We start from the raw sequence: 21,969 nt of genomic DNA, 5'->3' as shown, positions 1-21,969 counted from the left end.
TACACATAAATCTTGCTAATTTTATAAATGTGAAAGTTTAGATGGATGGATGGATGGATGGATGGATGTTTGTTTCAAGGTATCTTCGGAACGACTGAACGCATCTTGATAAAATTTGGCATTGATGTAGAACATAGTCTGGAAGAACACATAGGCTCCTTATTAAGTTTTTTTTTAATTCCGCGCGGACGGAGTTGCAGGCGACAGCTAGTACTATCTATAATAATTCTTTAGGCTAAATTAGACTCCGACATAAATGTTGGTAATGTCTACAATTGTCATATTTTTATACAGCGGCTGACGCGATACTAATAACAATAAAATTAGGCAATCAGAGAAATTTTGTTCGTTATGATACATTCGATTTATACACTGCATGTACCGTGTATAGTGTCGTAGTGTAATTTTAAGTTAAGCTTATTTATAAAGAACTTTTCAATAAAATAAGATAATTAATTTAAAGAAAACTGTAGAATATATTATACAAGCGGTGTTTAATAAGCAGTGAGTCGCTTGTTTTGCATTTTGTTTCAACATAACATAAATCATGCAGCAACATATCACATAATTTATGGATAGTTACATATATGAGCGATAAGTTTTTGTTTGGTCTACATACAAGTTGCGCTGATCGTATTTTATTTACGAACGTAAACCATTTCTCCAACTTGTTGTTTTTCCCGCAACATATTAACTTGGGAAAATGCTCGCTACCACAAAATACGTTCATACGGGGGACAACAAATTGATTTATACGAACACCCGCATATATCTATCATACTTTTATATTTATCGCCGCAAAAGGTACATTAGAGACGCTTTGCTTATGGAAATGTTTACAGATGTATTTCGTTTGCATTATGTTCATGAAGAAAATGAATTTAGATTACTTATTAATATAAAGAGGTACAATGGAAGTGACTATTTTCTTTTCATTGCATTTTATCTGCGTCTGCGTATTAAAATAAAGATTTAAACTAAATAAACTATAATGTTACATGGAACTATTTCTTATTTTAAGATATTCATCGTTGAAAATATTGAAAATTAACGTAGCAATGAAAAAAGTTATGTATAGTGAGATTGTCACTCTATCTTTTCACTTGTTTTTTAGAATCTCAGCTCTCACGTTGTCTATATGCTTTTTGTGCTGATGATATATCCTGTGACACTCCGAGGTAGAAAACGAAACGAATAACAACTTACTCGTCTAAATCATCAATCATTTAGGCTCTAGGCTAAGCTGTCACAATGGAATAGACATACGTACAAACTCACATATATACATAAAAATAAATCATTAACCTCTTTGTCAGTCGCGTAATCATTTTAATTTATAAAAAGAAAAACATGGAAACATGGTACATGGTCAAATGTCCCACAACGTCAAAGATACCGCCTCTTTTGTCTTCGTTGTCTTAAAATACTTGAGCTGTATAAACTATACGAATGTAGGTCGATTGAGGTCTAGTGGTTGCAGAATCTTCTATTTTTACTGCAACAGTACAAAGATAAAAATTGATTTAATAAAATCACTTTTGACAACATCTTCTTAGCAACATTTGAAATACATACGTAAAGCCTAATTTATATTATGGTAGCTATCGCACGCGAGTCCGTCTACCCTTACTTACTTACTTAAAAAAACTTAAATTGTAGCCTATGTGTTCTTCATATTCAAATTTCAGCGAGATCCATGTAGCCGTTATGGAGACCATCACCAGCTCACTATACGTCCCCACTGAGGCGCTCGGAGCCTAACCGAAGTTAAGGGTGACTAGGCCATAGTCAACCACGCTGGCCCAATGCGGGTTGGTGTTCCGAAGATACCTTGTAACAAACATCCATCTATCCATCCACCTAAACATTCATATAATATTAGTAAGATATACGTAAAACAGAAGCTGTCCGTGTACAGCGGCCCATATATGTCATGAGCTGGTTAGTAAGAAGTAAGTGCATAAAATAAATGAATTGCGTTATCATGTGATTTAAAGATCATTCGAGTGTGTGTCAATCTGCAACGACCGTGAACTTGTGCGCAGTTCGTCTCGCTCATTGATTGCAATTTGTTAAGGTCCCTATTGCGAGTTCCCTGCTTCGACCTTGTACCTTCGAACCCACGAACGAATTTACGGAACGTAACTACTGCAAATTCGTTTATTGGTTTACTTGTATATGCCAGGGAAAATGAGTAGAAACTTCAAGTTACTTGTTTATTCAACTTATGTTTTTTTTTGTTTTAAAACTGGATTCGAGTTTTATTTTACTTTTTAGTTTTAAAAATGAAAAATAAATAATTTTGAGTGTAATGAGTTCATTCTCTAGCGTTACTTTATTTTTCATTCTATATTTTTTGATTTTTAATTTAATGCTAGTACAGAAGGACAATAGAGTTTAAAATAAGCGCTGGTATTCAACTGACAAAGTGTACAACCATTACCTCGGGTACAGTGAGCCCATACAGTCCATGCAGGACAGCGCTACAGTCCTACTGCACTGGCATAATACCAACCAAGAGAAAAACTTAAATAAAATACGACTGGCAGTGCTCATAACTTATTTACAGACGTGTTCTTTTGAGTTTCAAACGTTTTATATCTTTCTAAGTTATAAAATAAGATCGCACAGGGACAATAAATTGATTCTAGCAGAATATTGAAATATATCAACTTTTATAGTTCTTGGAGTAAAATACGTATCGTTTGTAAACTAACTACTCGTGTCTGTTACTGCTTGGCTAAATTTAAGTTTTAAAAAATAAAGATTGTAACAATAATTTATGAATAATAGATCTTTCAAATTAAGAAACACTTTCAACCGACAACAACGATATGCACGAAATAAGAATTATTACCATTTGTTATTTCATCCCGTCTACTTCACTTATCTTTTATTTTAATTTTTAATTTTGATAAGTTAAGTTAAGTTTAATAACTTTAAGGTAGATTATTTTTTTTTTTAGAATTTTTCATTTTACTTCACATATGTGTTTGTGTAGTGCTATAAATATAACATGTTAGTGGTAGCATAAATTTCAAGAGAGTGGCAATATTTAAGGGCCGGTGTGGAGAGGTCGAGGTGAACTGCAGAGGCATTGTCGCGGGATGTAGGTCGCGGCGGTGCTCTGCATTGCGACGCTTTGTCCCTGCCGATGTTATTATTGTTTTTTATAATGTATTAATTTTGAAAGTCATCATATACGTTCTTTGGAACTCGTACCTACCCTAAGATTGATGACTAGGCCTTAGTCACCCACGGTTCAGTGTGTATTGGTTCCATATTTTAATTAAAATTCATTATAAGGTGGTTATCACTTTAGTTGCCCTCTGAACATGTCCTTTTTCAATGTCTCTTTTCTTTTTAATTATGTATCTATTATCTAATATATAAAATTCTCGTGTCACCATGTTCGTTCCCGTACTCCTCCGAAACGGCTTGACCGATTCTCATGAAACATCTATTTTTCATACCCCTATTAAGTTTTTTTTAACTGGGCGCGGACGGAGTCGCGGGCGACAGCTTGTTAATGTATAAAAATAAAATCTCCGTGTAAGTTTATTGACGTAATGATGCAATAAAGGCTTCGAAGTTTCCTCGTAGTACATATTTCAAAAAACAAGGAAAGTAGGTCGATTGATATCTAGTGGTTGCGGATAATTCATTGTTGTTTTAATTTTTTGGAAGGAAACGCTCCAAGCGGTTACGAACAACGATAAATCTTTAAAATAAAATTACTTTAGGATTCTGAAAGGATTCTGACTTTCTAGATGTATAGATTTTTTTTTATCAGTATGAGGAGTGTTGCTTGAATTAAACTTGATTGAGTCCTTATTATTAGGCTCGATTTTAATAAAAAAACACTTGTACACGTGTGGCTTAATGCAGAAAACAATTGCACATGAATGACAATTGTCAGCGACCGTGAACTTGCGCGCGTGTGTCTCGTCTCCCTATTGATTGCAATTTGCAGTGGCCCACTTCGCTCCCGCCACCGCCGCCACACCTAACCTTGTCGTCAAGTCTGAAATAACTCAATTGCTTACGGTCACAGCTTCTATTTGTTTTGTATTAAATGACATATATTAGAACCAGGTATTATCTTTTACATTTGTTTCCAGACGCTTTCTTTGGTCATGTGCTTTTATAAACTAAATGACAATAAGCTATTTGCAATAAAAATGTTTTTAAGTTTGCTTCCAATTGGCTTAAAATGGGCGCATAACACATATTTTAATTAAAGGAGAAATAGAAACAAATCGTACAATTAATTGCAAATCTCGACATTACACGATCGGTAAATAAAGTTAAAATACAGCTTACCTCCCACCTTGAATAAATCTTTACGTTCAGCCATGTTTTATTAGGCGGCAACCCTTGTTGCCGGCGTGCATTTGAAATTCACTTGTACCGTTAAAAGCAAAAATAGACCTTGTGGGTAATAGAATTTGTATATTAATGAGGGTCGTTATTCCGTAACAAAATACTGAATTAAATAAACTGAAACGAAATATAAATAACACTGAATGGTTGCTTTTAATGAGAATTTTAATTTAATTTATTATTAGTATATCAATGGTCTTATTAAAATGACGTACATTTTTTACTTTTATTTTTAAATGTTGAAGCCACTTATTTTAATATTACCTTGTTTATTATTTAACCATAATCTTATCTAAACATCATCTATATCAAGAACTAACATTGATAGAAAACAGCTAAACGTTTTATAGCACAAAATTAAAACTTTAATTTGGCCATAAATATAAAACCCTTAGACATTTAGTTTCTTGAATATATTTGTTTTGGTTTTTACCTTGGAACATAGCGCAATATTCTTATACTTCTGATTTAATGAAAATCCTTGAACAATTCTGCAGAATGAAATAAATTTAGAGAGAAAATATAAAAGTGGGTTATGCTAATATTGTTTACTTTAACTGCATAGTTCACGGTCCGCACACCGACTTGCGAACTGATTTAGGAATTTGTTAAAATGAGGCAAAGTTATCATCGTAAAAAATGTAACAGTTGATTTCCTTCCATAAATCTGATTATAAAATAACTCACAATTTGACAAAGTGCGATGTTATGTCATGTTTCCACATAACCTGGAAATTAATATTAGTTACTAGCAGTGGCCCGCGACCTTGTCCGCGCGAAATTAAAATAACTTAATAAGCCTATGTGTTTTTATAGACTATTTTCTATATCTGTGCCAAATTTCATCAAGATCCGTTGAGCCGTTCCGGAGATACCTTCTAACAAACATCCATCCATCTAAACTTTTGCATTTATAACATTACTAGCTGTCGCCCGCGACTCCGTCCGCGCGCAATTAATAAGCTTATATGACACGTTCGTAGATTTACCATAGCAGCGCCATCTATTGATTACTTACTCAACCCAGTCGAAAGGTATCGACATCTGTTAGAATCATTTGGAGTTAACAGATAATTGTGACTGTCAAATAATAACAGACAAATAATTAGCAATAAATTAAAATTGCGTCTATAATTTGAGATTTAAACTATCCTATCTATCAAGTTGGATCGAACTGCACATGGTGTGCGAATTTTATTATAATCGGTTAAGATGTTTAGGAGTCCATTGAGGACAAACACTGTGACACGAGATTTATATATATTAAGATATGACAATGTTATCAAGTCGATTTTGTACGGAACATAATAATAATAAATGAAATTACTTAGTGTAGTGTACAATTACTATTGTTGTGCGTAACCATATAAAGGCACATTGAAAATTTGCGACGACAATAACCTTGTCCCGAAATTATCCTGTTAAGAGAGCGGAGTTCGTTGACTTGCTTCAATTTTGTTACCAACTGAGTTGGGTGCTTAGAGAGTATTATGATTTAGAAATATCAGTTGTCTTGATGTTTTGTACCCACTCGTTAATTGGTCACTATGGGTAATATTAAATGTAGATTTCTCATACGAAATGTACACTAAGGAAGGCCACTTAATGAATCATTAATGTTTATAAAACTAAATCATCAAAGTGCAGTCGCTTTAATCGTAGAATTTTTCGTAGAATTTCACTGCCGTGAGACTTGTATTAATATATGTTGTCTCTATTTATTTCAAAGAACATAAAAGGGATGACAATATATATCAATAAAAGTTCACTGCAGTCGAAACCCATTGTTGGAGTTTAATAGACAAGCGGCAGGTGATAAAGTTGCTAGTGCTAAGAGTAACTGACAGGAGCAATAGTATATATCCTGAAGTGACAAGGCCTCGGCTTGTCAGCTGTGTGTCGGACATCCCGCACTCAGCGTCGGACGCCGGACGTTCACTGAGCGTTTGTGTAACAATCGCACACGTCTCCTTGTACTTACATACATGCTAATCTCAGAATTTATCTAGTATTTTTTCAGCTGTATTTTTAACTCTTTCTTTTTCTGGCATATTACATACGGTAATTGACCTTCCTTTTTCATCCTTGATATATTCATCAGAAACTCGGCACTTACGCATGTTTTTCCACTTATTTCCATCATGCTTTATGTCTCTTATGTTTTCAACCGGGAACCTTTAGCTAATCGCTTTATTATTTAAGAAAATATTTTACAACTGACGTTAGATTTTAAAGCATTATCCAATTTAGTCGATCAGAAGTAATTGGGTTACTAAATTGTTGTTTAAGAAAGAGGTAAGCGAGAGTAAAATGGGACGAACAGTACGTGCGCTCCATGCTAAGGTGTTAAAGTGAATAAATTTGAAACGCTTACGAATTTCTAAACTGGATGAAGAAATCTAAGAGAGTGCAGCTTTTGAATACAGTAGCCGTATATTTTACTGTTCGAATGAAGCCGAGAAAAATACACAATTGCTTTGAAAGAAAATTTAACTGTATTACTACAAAAATACAGGTTTAAATAAACAGTGTGTTTATTTAAACACGTGTTTTAAACCTCTGACCGCCAATGATTGATATTATGGACTTCACTATGGAAAGTTATGAGTATTTAAATATGTATCGCCAAAACTGCTTCCGGTATTAGTTTTTTTTTTTATTTATTTGTTAAGATGGCATTTCGAAAGCCTGCGCATAATCATATTTCAATAATCAAGATTTCTGGTAATGTCTTAATTCAGCGTGCGTGCGAATTTTTTTTTTTTTATGGTAAGGTAATTTAAGTATACATGTATTGCTAACTCTTTAACTATGGATCTAATAAAACGAAGTTTTTCAATAATAAAGTAGTAATTAAATTTAATTAAGAGTATATTTCTCACACTAAATCTTCACTAAGTGAGATCACATGTCTTCTCAAATTTATATTATGATATTCCAGATACAGAAAATCATTACGCAATCTCGAGGCGTGTAAGACGGTAATCAAATAAAGCGTAGCAGCAAATCGTCGCCGCGAACCCGTCACTTGATTAAACATCTTCCGTTCTGATTACATCTATATTACGATTCAATTTAACGTTATTTGATTTTAAATTTATTATCATGATTGTATATTACAATGATTTATCTTTTTTTTAAATGTGGACGGATAAAAAACTGATAAAGTTATTGACTTTTGTATGTTTAAAAGATGAGAAAACTGTAAAATAAAAATTAAAGTGTTCCTTTATTTAGTTGCAATATTCTACTGCCACAATCAAAGTATTTAATTATTGTACAAAATCTAAACTAAGTGAGACTAGTTACTAGAGTAAGTATTTAACGATTTTGCACCATCAAAAACAAAGTCTTGCAGACGTTTCCGACACTGCCATTTTAGTACATACTTAAGAAGTTTTTACGACAGCATGACACATTAAAGACAAGCAGCTAGACAACAGCTGGTGTCCCAGTATCCGACAATTTACTGCGACACATAACTCCCGACAGATGCAGCCAATGACAACTGCTAGCGGTCTTCTCAATTTATGTCCGACAGCGCCCACCCTCATTGTATAAACAACGCTGCACAATGCTGTCCCAACATTAATATTGATCGTATTTTGTTTGCATTGGATCTGGGAATTAATCGATTAAGTAATTAAAATATAATTTATCATACGCCTTAAAGAAGACCAGAGTCCTTCGTGGTTTGAAATTAGTCGGTGCCGACAGCGTTGTAACTTAACGTGATGGAAGTTTCTTATTGTTCATGCATTTTTTTCTTTCGTTTTTAGAGGTTAATTAATAAAATATACATGATTAAACTTCATGATAAGATTTATTTACGTCGAATTTAATTGTGGACCAGCAGGATTATTAATGTAGCGATAGTTATCATAAAGTGATTTATTAAGTTAATTGTGATGATGGCAATAAATAATTTCGAAATCTCGAGAATGTTCTCCTATTCATGACTCGTAATGCCCATTAATAAGAACCGATATAATTAGATTTTCGCAGAATTTCTGGAATAAGGTTACGAGAAAATTAATTACAAAGTGAGTATCGTCTGCAGAGGACGGTAGAGGATGCCAGCGGTCGACAGTACGGAATACAGTAATTACGAGCAGGCGACGCGACGACCATTCAATCTGGCTGCCCTGCCAACAATGTGTCAACTTGTATACCTATACTGCAAATCGTTCGCAAGATTTATTACACGCTACGCTATCAACGAAGTTTATGGTCAATGCACTTTATTAGAAGAACAAAATTTGTGGCCTATGGTTTGAGAGGTTTTAGTTAACAGTACAAATCGTTTTTGGTTTCGGACTCTATGGTCAGTGTGCTCTATATTTAGTCACGACCGCAAATCTTAAATTTTTGCGTCCGACTGGTATTGGTTAGAAAGATCGTGGATTTTGTGCTTTAGTTCAATGGGATTGTTTAAGTTAAAACGTTGTTTTACATGTTAAATAACAGAGGTAAACATGTAAAATCAATTTTTTTATGTCTATACATGGACAGGCTATAAGCCGTGGTGTTTTGTGCTTATTTGAGCTTTTGGTGCTGACGCTTTGGTACTAATAATTGAGATAGACCTGGAACTAATCATGGAAAATTAACTGTCAGTTACATTAACAGGCGGTTTAATTCTAAGCGATCTGTCTGTATCGATAGATGTCAGTATATAAATGATACTTACACCCATAAAATCTTAATATATCTAGAATTGTGCGCATCGTTAAACTTCAATTATAAGCAAATCGAGTTTTAATGAATACCTTATCATAAATATTTAACGGGTAGGGTGGGTCTTTAGCTGCTTTAATTCATATGTATTTATTTTAATTTATAAGATTTATAAGAGATCATTTAATGTGTTTTGTGTACAGATAAAAAACGAAGAGTTTTTGTTTAATTTTAAACAAACCGCAAAGGCGAAAGAATGATGGGAAGATTTATTCAACGGTTAGACAGAGCTGCATTTTATCTTCACTAGGGTTGCCAGCGAAGTGTTGTGGGCTGTTAACTAATGACGCTATTTGTATGGATTTCTTTCTCTGAGGTTTGATGAAAATAATTTACAAGGTAATGTTTCTATGTATCTTGTTTTATGATGTGGATATTTATTTATTGTTGATATGCAACAAGTATTATTGTAGTAATGAGTATTTTTTTTGTAGTCTGGCTACTTTCCGTGGTATGATTTTTTTTTTAAAGTTTTGTTTTATACATTAATTGTGCTTAGTACCATCTCAAGGAGAGTATTATATACATATATACAAAGATGAAAGTTGTAATAAGCAATCGTATGAGTTGTGTTGAAAGGAAATTAATTATGCAGCGAGTCTCATCTGCAGACGACGTGGTTCGTTAATACGGTAGCACACGGTTTTGAAGCGATAGACTTATGTTACGCGATTGCGAATGCATCACCACATTTGTGCGTTTGTCGTATTTAAAACGAAAAATATATAAATTTATTAAATAACATTTTATGAAGAGACTACTAATTAATATTTTGTAATTACGTCGGATAACATTTAATTTTACATTTCACATTCACGTAGGTCAATGGTTCAGTATTTTCATCGATATAAGCAAACGACTGTTCCATTTCATCGTTACATCGACTTAGATAAAATAATCGCAACGTAAAAATATTTGTGTCTTCTCGATAGTATCGCATCTGCAGCTTTATTATAAGTGGTTGATTGCCCTTATTGGCTTGAAACATTGTAATTACGTCAGCGGAGCCAGCGGCGAGCGAGCCCTTTAATAAGCCCAACCTCTAGCCGATTGTCGTACATTCCGTATAGCTTTTGTGTCTAGAACAATTAAAAAGTCATTTAGAAATGTTGGAAAACTTTTTTGTATTGCAAGTACTTAAGAAATTTTATATTTGTATATCGTTCGTGGTCTTTTTGTAGTCTTCATTGGGGGGTTGCGGGAGTCCACTGGATGCCGGCTGCACGGGATCGGGCATTGTGGCAATCGATGGGGGAGGCCTATGTGGACGAACCCAGGCTGACTATGATGATGATTTCGTCCACGTTTTCATATATGTAGATTTTTATTGGTCCCTTGTCATTATTTTTCTTAACGAATCGAAGAGGGAATATTGTTTAAAGGAATATAGTAAGCATGCAATCTTGCTATCCTATACGTGTGAATTAGTTACGTGAGATAAATGAAGTTAATTTTCTAGTAAAGACTTGAACAGATTTTGAACAAACTTCAAGGTACTAAAGTATAAGGTAACATTGTATTTCACAACAATTTAGTGTAGAAAGCGTAAAACAGGTGAATTTGTTTTAGATTGCGGTTGCTGTCTTCTTTAACAGGGGTTCGTGAAAGCCAACTACTAAATAATATTTTCGCACGTGTTAAGAACAATATGTAATAGAATAGAAATGGAAATGTTTTCCAGAGAAATATTTCAGTTCGTTGTTCAGCAAAAATAACAAATCAGAATAAAATTAATTGACATACGTATTTATTTTCAATTTATGGTTAAAATAAGTTGATTATGTTTTTAACAATACATCTACATTTCTAGTCGTCTATTTACATTGAAAATATATCGTTCTTTTCTATAGCATTACTTTAGTTTTTAATTACATTTTAGGTGTAGTTTTTGGAAAAAATTGGTATTGTTTGTTATATCAGTACCGTTTTTTTTTTTTTTTTTTTTTTAAAGTCAGGGAATGCGTTTACGCACGCCTACGCCGGGCTGTGCAATGGCGTAGGGAGTGTGGGACTCGCCGGTCACAGAAGGTGACCGGAATACCCACTAAAACCTGACTGCCCTCTAACGCATTATGGCGGGCGCCACGGGAACGCTTTAGCTTTCTTCCGTGGCCCCGCCTGCGTTATCGCCCTGAAGGGGCCTCCCTCTCACGCATGGTTTGTGGGGAGAAGTACGGCGGCGAAACCCCGCCTCCTTCTCCCCACTCTCCTGCGTCTGAGCGGGGGCGCGAGGGGATTATCCTCGCGCTCTCGCTCCCTTTCCTCCTTCTGCGAAATTACTATTTCGCAGAAGGAGGAAACCGCCTCCCATGACCCCTCACTGCCCAGCATGGCGCGAATTACGCCTGGGAGTGAGAGGTCATCACCAATCGCCGCTACCAGAGTGCGGCGCTCTTCGGACCACGCTGTACATACCTGAAGGGTATGTTGCGCGGTGTCCTCATCAGCGCCGCACTCGTGGCACGACATCCTTTCCTCTCTTCGTATTCGGTGAAGGTATCGCCCGAAGCACCCGTGGCCTGTCAGCATCTGCGAAAGTCTATATGTGATTGCGCCGTGGCGCCTCCCGCACCAGTCCGAGAGCTGTGGGCGTATAGCCTCTATGGTGCGGGCGCCGTATTTGGCGTCCGCTAGGCCAGCAGTCCACAGCTCTATGGTCGTTCGCTTTCTCTCCGCCCGGGACCGGGCGAGCTCCTCTGGAGCCGGGGCTTCGCCCCGAGCTCTCTGCTCGACCCGCTCCCGGTACGCTTCGGCCAGCACACCCGCTTCTATCTCCCATGGGGGAGTGCCGGCCAAAGCGCAGGCCGCTGCATGGCCAACCGTGCGGTAGGCCCTGCATGCGCGCACCGCAACGATGCGCTGCGGCCTGCGGAGGAGGGCCCTGTTTGACGCGTCAAGGGCTTCTGCCCATATCGGCGCGCCGTACAGGGCCATACTGCGAACGACCATGGCATACAATCGTCTGACCTGCACGCCCGGACCTCTCAGGTTCGGGAGGAGCCTGGCGAGGGCGGAAGCCGCGCCGACGAGTCGGGGGGTTAGCGTCCGGAAGTGATCTCCGAAACGCCAACCCCCATCGAGGATAAGGCCAAGATATTTGATCCGGGCCTTAACCTCGACCTCGTCCCCGTTGATCCGGAGGGTCGCTCCTGCGGGCACTCTCCACCTCGGCCCTTTGAAGCAGAGGGCCTCGGTTTTGTGGAGTGCCACGCGGAGTCCGAGCGCCTCGATCCTCCGGACCAACAGGGTGGCCCCGGCTTCCGCCCTCCTCTTAACTTTCCTCCAGGTGGTGTCCCGGACGGCTATCATCGTGTCATCTGCGTAGCAAATGACAGCCATCCGGGGCAGCACCTCCCCGCGGATGGCCCAGTCGAAACCGATGTTCCACAGCAGGGGTCCTAGGACGGACCCCTGAGGAACACCGGAGGCCATCCGCCGCTCCTCTCTTCCCCCCCTCCCCATGTAGGACACTACCCGCTCTCGCAGGTAGTGTCCCACAATCCTCCGGAGATAGAGGGGCAGTTCATGGTACCGAAGTGCCTCCTCTATAACTCCGAAGGGGAGGGAGCCAAAGGCGTTGGCGATGTCAAGTGACACCGCCATCGCCCCCTGTCCCCTCTCGGCCGCATCCTCCGAGAACCTTTTCAGGACGGTCAGGGCGTCCAGAGTGGATCGCCCGGACCGGAACCCGAACTGGTTCTCGGAGAGCTGCGGCCCTTCCGTCTCCAGATGCTGGATGATCCGGGAAGCCAATACCCTTTCGAGCAGCTTCCCGGCCTCATCCAGCATCACGAGCGGCCGGTGGCCGGAAGGAGAGTCGACGGGGCGACCCTCCTTCCTCAGCAACACCAGTCGCCCCTCCTTCCACACCCCGGGGAAACGCCCCTCCGCCAGACAGTCGTTAAACAGTGTGCGGAGGCGCTCCCCGAGGTGTTCCAGCGCAATGTGTAACGCCTTACCAGGCACTCCGTCTGGCCCGGGGGCCTTACGGGTCCCCCTGAGCCGGCCCGCCGCCCTGGCCATTTCCTCCTTTGTTATCGGGGGTGGGGCGAGGGCGGCAGACCGGTTCAGCTGTTCGTCGTCGTCCGCCGGCATGTCTCTTGTCATGCGCGGTGGTACAAAAGAAGGGCTATCCGGGAACAGCCCTTCGACCACCGCGCTAAGGACCGCCGGCTCCATCGTTTCCGTGGGGGGCGCCACCTTCAGCTTCGCCCGCACCATGCGGTATGGGCGCCCCCACGGGTCTGCGTCTAGGGTCGCCAAGAACTCCGCATAGGCAGAGTTCTTGGCGGCCTTGATCGCACTGGAGAACGCCTTCTTTGCCGAGCTCAGCTCGGTGTAAAGGCGCTCCAGCTCTTCCTCTGTTCTGTTCCGCCGTCTGCGGCACCGGGTGAATGCCCGTCGGGCGGCGTTACTGGCGGAGCGCAGGGCGGCCAGGTCCTGCGACCACCAGTACACACCTTTCCGGGGCGCGAAATCACGTCGCGCCCTGGGCATTCCGGCGTTGCAGACGGCGGTCAGATCACGGCGAAATCTCACCGCCCTCTCGTCGACCCCCACCGTTTGGGGGGGTTCCTCCGCCCATGCCCGGACGATGGCGGCTTCTTCCGCCAGGTCAGGTTCGAGGCGCGAGAGTTGCCACTTTGGGAAGCCCTGGGCGCCTCGCTGTCCTGCCGCCGCCGTCCGGGCTTGTGACCCCTGGGGCGCGGTGGAGACCCTGAACCGGATGTACAGATGATCGGACAGGGTCTCCACCTCCTCAAGGACACGCCAACACGATATGCGTGCACCGATGCCGGGGGTCGCGAACGTGACGTCCACGACTGATCCCCCTTGTCGGCGCACGCACGTGTTGGCGTTGCCTTGGTTCTCCGGAACTAAGCCGATCATGGCGGCCCAGTCCCGGAGAAGCGCCCCTTTCAGGTCAGTGATGGAGGACCCCCACGCTGCGCACTTAGCGTTGAGGTCCCCCATCACGATGACCTGGGCCGGTGATGCTCTCTGCACAACCGGCTCCAGGCCATCCAGGAACCTCTCGAATTGCCGGAGGTTTCTGTTTGGGGAGAAGTAGACTCCTATGAGTACTACTTCTCCCCAGTTCACCGCCACGTAGCCCGCTCCTCGCTCCCTGAGGGAGAGGGGTTGTGGGCTCGAAGGCGGCACCACTATGGCGACTAATCCCTCTGTGTCCCCGAACCAACTGGGTTGGGGGGGGACAAAGTAGGGTTCAGCCACGACCGCAACAGCAATTCTCCACTCTGCCAGGCACTGCATGAGCAGGTCCTGTGCCCGGGCAGAGTGGTTGGTGTTCGTCTGTAGTAGGTCGAAATGCAGGTGTCTTGGCATTAAAATATCTGCATTTCTTCCTCTTCAGCCATACGGCTGCCGTGCGGTTGGGGCTGAGTGCGAGGCACTCTGCTCGACGACGGGGCTTTGCCCTTCACCGACGGGGGTGTGCACTTGGCACCCCCCATCACATGTGAGTGTGGGCGCCCTGTCGTTGCACACACGGTGCATTTGCAGGGGGCCTCGCACTCTGCCGACTTATGCCCTTCACTGCCGCAGCGGAAGCAGAGACGCCCGTTCTCTGCTTCCGCTGGGCATAGCGCGCGAGTGTGGCCCAGCATCATGCATTTGTAGCATCTCAATGGCTGGGCCTCCACTGCTTTGACGCTGGCCATCGTCCATCCGATGGCCACTCGTCCCGCCTTAACGACTGCCTTAGCGGCAGTCGCTGGGCACTTGACCAGGGCGGAGCCGCCGCCCCAGAAGCTCGGTCTGATGTTCCCTACTTTCATGGAGCTGGGGGGACACCCGCCGACCGATGCCAGTTGGGCCGCCACTTCCTCAGTGGTCACCGTGTCATCCAGACCGGTGATCCTGAGGACGGCCATTTTGGTTGGGCGGGTGATGTCCGCCCAGCTGCCTACTGCCTCCACCAGGGCGGCGGCGAGGCGGTCAGCGGTTTCCTCGGGGGTGGTCCCCCCGACCTCCATTAGTTTGGAGCCGGTCATGCTCGTGCGGATCCTGACCGACTCCAAACCGAATTCCCTCAGGGATATCGAGGACCTGGCCTTTGCCAGGACCTCAGTATATTTTGCGTCAGTCGTGGCCCCTTCCGCGGTGGTCATGGTGGCTCCTTCCTTGAGGGTCACCACTATGGCCGCGGTTTTTGGGGCCACGATTTTAACGGCCTTTGGTGGGGCCGGGGCGATCTGCCGGGTTGTTCCGGCTGAGGGGGGGGAATTAGCAGCGACAGTGGCATTTCCCCTCTTCTTCCTCCGGACAACCTCGGACCAGGAGTTGTCAGCAGTCCCCGTCTGGGCTTCCCCCTCTCCACTTGTTCCAGCGGTTGGGGGGGGAGGAGTCACTTCTGCCTGTCCTGCCCCCTGTTTTCCCTTGGGGGGAGGAGGAGGCGGGGGGGCAGTCGGCCGCTTTGCGGCGCCCTTCTTCGGCGCCTTCTTTACCGCCCTGGGTGTGGGCGCCTGGGGTGGCTGGGCTTCCCCATCCACCTCCATGGCGCCTTCCACGAGCCCCGATCGGGACTTGTGACGGGGCGGCGGCGGCTGCCGTTGGTCGGCACGCAGAGGGGGCCTCATGACGGGCTCAGGAGGAAGGCGCATCTCCAGGTCTTGTAGGCGGGCATTGATCATCCCGCCTACCGACTGCAGGAGTTGCCCCTTCATCTCCTCCATGGCGCATCTGAGCACCTCCTCAAAGTTGGGCTGCAGGGGCCCTGTCGCCTCTCTCGGGGCTGCAACGGACTTCCGCTGCGACTCCACGTACGCCTGTTTGAAGGCACGCAGCTCGTTGCGGACAATATCCAGCTCCCTTGAAAGGCGAGCATTGTCCGCACGGAGCCTGCGCTGCTCTTCATCTGGCGTTATATCGCGAAGGCCCTCAACTGCCTCGACTACGCTTTTGGTCGCCCGGTTTATTTGCCCCCATATGGTACCTTTTAGGTGGCCGCTCTTCTTAATTTCCTCCTTTATTTTCTCCACGCTTTTGAGAGCCTCCTCGGCGAGGGCCTCGACCGTGCCCCTGGATAGGGCGCCGGGGGTCCCATCGTCGGAGGTTTTTGCAGAGGCCACTACGGGGCTCGTCTTCTTCCCGCTTGGACGGTAAGTTGGGTCGGGGTCCTCCCCCTCACTATCCCCCCCATCAGCCAGGTAGTCCTTTGCCTCCTTGAGGAAGCTGTATACCCCTACCGGGCGCCTAACGCGGCTCCTCGTCGAAGAGGAGGCCACTTTATGCGCCACGGCCGGGGCGTCCTCATCTGCGGATGTAGCGGCCAATGGCCGTTTATGGGTCGTTCCCGTTCGGAACTTTGATATCAAGCCCGCTGACCGCGGCTTACCTCCCTTGTTTTGCCTTGCGGCGTCCTCGGTGCACGCGGCGCCCGCGGCTTCCAGCCGGCGCCCGGAGGCGCCCTCTTCCTCTGAGCACGTGTAGTCCGACATGGAGGTGTCCTCCCCCATGTCGTAAATCACTTTGCTTTTGCTGTTCATAGCGTTTGTAAACTATTCATATGTAAAGTTCTATAACGCTAAAAACGCACTTAAACACTAAAAACTAATTTGGTCTCTATCCACACTAAAAACTATCCCGGTCGATTTGTCTCACTGAGACGCATCTCCCGATATATTACACGACGAAATCGAAGCACTTTTTGAACTTCGTCGAAAAAAGTGCCACGCCCAAAACGACCGTTATAACACTAAAACACTAAAAACTTAACTAATTTGGTCTCTGCCCACTACGTATTATATACCACTAGATGCGTCTCGCCGAGACGCATCTCCCGATGTATAACACAAGTAAATCTCTTCACTTTTTACCACATTTAAAGATTTTAAATGCGGAGCGACACGGAAACGATGCACACGGTACGGCAACCGGCGCGCGACCTCCGTTATATCAGTACCGTAGCTTAACATAAAAGTATAATTGCTGATTCAGTGAATTTGTTTAATTAAAATAATTTAAATCTCTTGGATTTGTAGGAGATTTCCCAAATCGCTATTCGAATTGTTATGTTGTCAAGTCGAATTTGCTGTGAGGTTATTTATTCCGTAGGTATCCACTGAGAAACATACTGTCATCTCTGTTTTTTTCAAATCGAATGAAAGAGATAGCATGATATTTGTATGAACATTTCGGCGGTGGAAACTCACGGCGACTGAAACACAACCGACATTGTTGAACGATTAATATTAGCACGCCTTCGCACCTTTATGGATACAAAAGGCATGCCTATTGCAGAACAGTTTGGCTTTCGCGCCAAACATTCATGCACCAATCAAGTGCACCGCATCACGGAGCACATACTTGTCAAACGCCAACGTGGCCTTAGCACCGGAGCTATCTTCCTCGACGTAGCGAAAGCGTTCGATAAAGTATGGCACAACGGGCTTATATACAAGCTATATGAGTACGGAGTACCCGACCGTCTCGTATGCATAATACGAGACTTCCTAAGTAATCGCACGTTCCGCTACCGCGTCGAGGGAGTGTGCTCACAATTGCACCCCGTTCGAGCCGGGGTGCCTCAAGGTTCGATGTTAGGGCCTGTTCTATTTACCTTATACACAAACGACATTCCCCGCGTACACGGTGTAGAGCTTGCTCTATTCGCCGATGACACCTGCGTATACACATCTGGTCGTTCACCCGAAGCTATATGTCGACGTCTCCAAACCGCTGCCAACACGTTAGGTGCCTGGTTTCGGAAATGGAGGATCGAAATTAATCCTAGCAAAAGCGCGGCGCTCTACTTTTCACGCCAGAAAGGGGCTGCTCTTCCGTCCATTAAACTCATGGACAGCCCAATACCTTGGGAAGACCAAGTTAAATACTTAGGTGTCATATTAGACTCTAAACTTAACTTCTCCGCTCATGTGACCCGGGTCAGGAACCGCGCGGCTTTCATCCTAGGTCGTCTTTCCGCGTTGATTAATAGAAAGAGTAAAATGTCCCTTCGGAACAAGGTGACACTCTATTAATCAGTACTTCGTCCCGTCATGACATATGCTAGTCCGGTATTCGCGCACATCGCCCCGAAACAAATACATCGACTTCAGGTGATTCAGAATAGATTCATGCGTAGAGCCACGGGAGCTCCGTGGTACATGCGCAACAGCGATCTCCATATAGACTTGGACTTGCCCACCATTGCCCAACACCTGAAGTTGGCGTCGCGTCGTTATTTTGACTCTGCCGTCGGTCATCCTAATCCGCTAGTTGTAGATGCCGCCACCTACAATCCAATCGCGCTCGGTAAGTTTCGTCGGGATTATCGTAGACCTAGGCACGTTCTTGACTTTCAAGACGATGCAATTACTATCGCCCAGGCTAAGCTCAAACATCACAAACAGATCACACGCCGCAGTCGATGTCGGCTGCGACAATCATTCTCGCGATACGGCCTCATAGCAGGCAGGTTTTCTCCTATTAATAGTAGAAGCGTTGCTGGAGTTTCTTCCGCCACTTCTTCTCCCAGCGCTAACGCTTTTCGAAGTGGTAGTAATGTTAGCTGTATTAATAATAGCAATCAGATAATAGCAACCGATCAAGCCGAGGTTCGGCCCTCTCGGGCACCCTTGAATCGGAATGCTAAACGCGTAATGAGTGACAGCCCAAGCCGAGGTCCCCTCTCGGGGGCCCTTGCGCCCAGTCACTCCATGGAGCGTCCACCGAAGCGACCTAAGAGCTCGGTGACCTCCCAATCCGGTAATAATAACGAAGTAACAGCCCGAGCCGAGGCTCCTGAGGGAGCCCTCGAGCCTAGTTACTCTTAAACGAGGTTTAGGCTAAGCGCCATCTGCGCCCGGCCACCTCAAGCCCGGTGAAACTGTAAATGCCTCCTCAAGGCAAACAGTGACTACTCAGTCACAAAAAAAAAAAAAAAACGACATTGTTCAAGCTTAACAGATTAAGCTGTATCAAAAAAACAATTTCTATTATTTTTCACGACGAATAAATGCTTTCAGTTGGAATTTTTTTTCTATTATTTGTTTACATATTTATCAATTGTGTGTAGGTACTTGCAGTTCATGGTAAGGTTAGGTTAGGTTAGTCGGATTATTGGAACTTGACGCCTGTCATTTATTTTGTATATTACAAATAGTAATTCGCGTACAAGATCGCATGTGCCGTTTATTTTTAATATGAAAAGTGAGCAAAGCATATGTTAAAAGTTGAGTGCAATGCGGTGGATCGATCCCGCCGGTGCGCTTGTTTGCTCAACTGCTTAACGGAATGTTCTCGAATGTCACGTACCTTTGTTTGTACAGCAAAATGATAATTTAAAGTGAAGTGGAAAATCTAATATTAGCAAAAAAATGGAAATGCTTTTATTTTGTCGCCTTATAAGTTGAGTTGAATTTATTAAAGTTAGATCATTGAAAAATTATAAGATATTTCTGTCAACGAATACGCACTGGTCTGTGTTTAACAAGTGTTTGTGCAATGAAAACTTACGGCAAAATTTGAAAACCTTAAAAGGAAACCGAGGTGAGTCAAAGCGGTCAGTTTCAGAGCGGTGATCGCGGTTTTGCTGTTAAATTCCCGAGGCTATTTCAATTTTAACCCGACCTCTTTGTTACTACAAAATAATTAACATTACTGGTGGTTATTTTAAGATATTAAGCGTATTACTGTAATAAATTATAGTGTACCATTTATTCGAAGAACAATATTCCACAGGTTTAAAGCTTGTATGGATAAAAATACTAATTGTGATTACTGGCATAGCAGTACTTAATATTACCGTGATATTCCACACTCGATATATTTGAATTAAAAAATTTTACTTTCCAAGGAAAATAAGTGATTACATTTTTATATTTCGAACTGTTTCGAACTGGAAACGCACAGTTAATATAACTGTAGTTCTTGTAAATTCTTTTAAGTTTCAAGTAAAAGAATATGAGTGGGCAATAAATCAATCGAGTCTTTTAGAAAATATATTTCGACGGCTTCATCAAGGTGAATGCGTAGTAAATTATTAACATCTTTTGTTAAAGTTTTCGGGCTTTGAAATCTCAACGCTAATTTAAATTTTAACTTCAAAGGGAATCATATAAATATTTAATTAGTAACTCTCAGAAATTTTATCGTAGAAATATTGCTTTATAATTAATTGTTGAAAAAATAAAACTGAGTTAACCTATGCGCCGTTCTAGTGCTTAAACTGTTATAAATTTCATCCAGATCAGTTTAGACATTCTGGATTCACGTGTTAAAAAGCATCTATGCATTCAACCATCGAAATAAGTAAGTTTTAAATGATAATGAAGTTACGTTATTTTAAACAAAAATTTCAAATGAGTTTTGAGAGTACAGAAATATTTTATGTAACTCATTTTCATTTTAAAGCAATTGTTATAAGAAAGAGGAGATTGTTATCTGTTTAGAGATATGGGGGAGGCAAGGGGAGGACGTATAGTTGCTTGTGACGTGCACTCCCAAAGATTTTAACTTGGAAACTTTTGAAAGCTCTTCAGTGTTTTGACCGAGTTCACTTAATAGACGCTTTCATAACAATAACATCATATATAGGATTATTGTGCATTTCAACAAAGAACTCTATAGATTAAAAAGTTAATTAACGTTCATTCATTTTGATTCAACTGACAAAGACAAAGAGGCAGCAAAATAACACTTTTTATCTATTTTTTATGAGCTTTCATGTTAAGTTACAGACAGATTATGGGAGGGAGAATATATTCCTATAGTAACGGCTTGTTTAATTAATTTTTATCACGCATTGGATTCTGTCGTATTATATTAAGAATATTAAACACTATTTTTATTCGTCTATGATAATTTATACAATTATTTTTTCTATGGATTAGATTTTTTATTTATTATTATTCTTAATATATGGAAAAAGTTATAATTAACATGTACATCAAACAAAAACAAAAAATAAATTTCGTACCCGTTGTTATATTACTTTTGAGGGTATTAAAACACAATAAATGTTGTGAAAAGAAAGCAGTACAGCTATGGAAAAAGTTTCGTTACGATTCAGGCAATTTTAAAAGCCGTTTACAAATTTGCAATGGGTAGCAATATAAGTTATTACCAGTACTCTCAAGTGTAAAAAGAGATTTTTTAAATATATATTTTTTTAATTAAAAAAAAATCGTCTTTTTTGTTTGTATTCCTTGATTTTTTATTAAAAATTCTAATCTTTAAATGTATATAAAAAATCAAGTAAACGTTTGAGTGTTTGGAGGGTAATATTTACCGAGGTACGCAAGTATGTTTGTCAGAACATACATGTACACAGAGCTGTAGTTTTTGGCCATATTGAGGGTTATACTTCTATATTTTTACCTAAAATTATGAGAATCTAATGAGCAAGAGATTTAAGTCTATAAGATACGACTCACTAGTGGCTGTAATTTGTTAAATGGTATAATATTATATAATTAATTACACAATAAAATTGTTCTAGAGATTCTCTTGTCTTTTGAATACATTAATTATAAGTTTGTCTCAACCGCAAGCGGGACAATGGGCGCTTGAAACCGAACTGCATTGTACTTCGAGTACAAAAGACATTAGCTATGAATGCATCTCTTCTTTCTGCATTATAATATCTTAATGACTTACTATTTAAGATGAATCAGATTACTTAATAATTTAAAATATATAATAATCCACAAGACCAATTGACTGCACCTGTGGGATATTCAAGCGCATATGACACTTCACTGCGAAAAATCAGTCAATTCTTTGCTATTACTCACAATCAAACAATATATATTACCGTTGACTCAGTCGGGCAATTGAGCATAAAATAATGAATTAAGCATGATCTAAATTTATCTTTTATCAGTT

At 42.0% G+C, this 21,969-nt stretch overlaps 1 protein-coding gene across 1 annotated transcript; it reads right to left on the bottom strand.

Annotated features, from left to right (window-relative positions):
- Nucleotides 1–14,465: 14,465 nt before the first annotated feature.
- On the bottom strand, nt 14,466–16,598 carry LOC123721949 (tropomyosin-1, isoforms 33/34-like). The gene has a single exon (XM_045682312.1). It carries the CDS (start codon nt 16,596–16,598, stop codon nt 14,466–14,468), a length of 2,133 nt encoding a protein of 710 aa, XP_045538268.1.
- Nucleotides 16,599–21,969: the final 5,371 nt, after the last annotated feature.

The sequence above is a fragment of the Papilio machaon genome, chromosome 18 (genome assembly GCF_912999745.1).
Source record: "Papilio machaon chromosome 18, ilPapMach1.1, whole genome shotgun sequence".
Taxonomy (NCBI): Eukaryota; Metazoa; Arthropoda; class Insecta; order Lepidoptera; family Papilionidae; genus Papilio; species Papilio machaon.
Note: the sequence above shows the minus strand (reverse complement) of the source record. Positions and strands in the feature narration are given on the sequence as shown.

Coding starts and splice junctions, on each gene's coding strand:
- LOC123721949 (XM_045682312.1), bottom strand. CDS start 16,598: ATGGGGGAGGACACCTCCATGTCGGACTACACGTGCTCAGAGGAAGAG.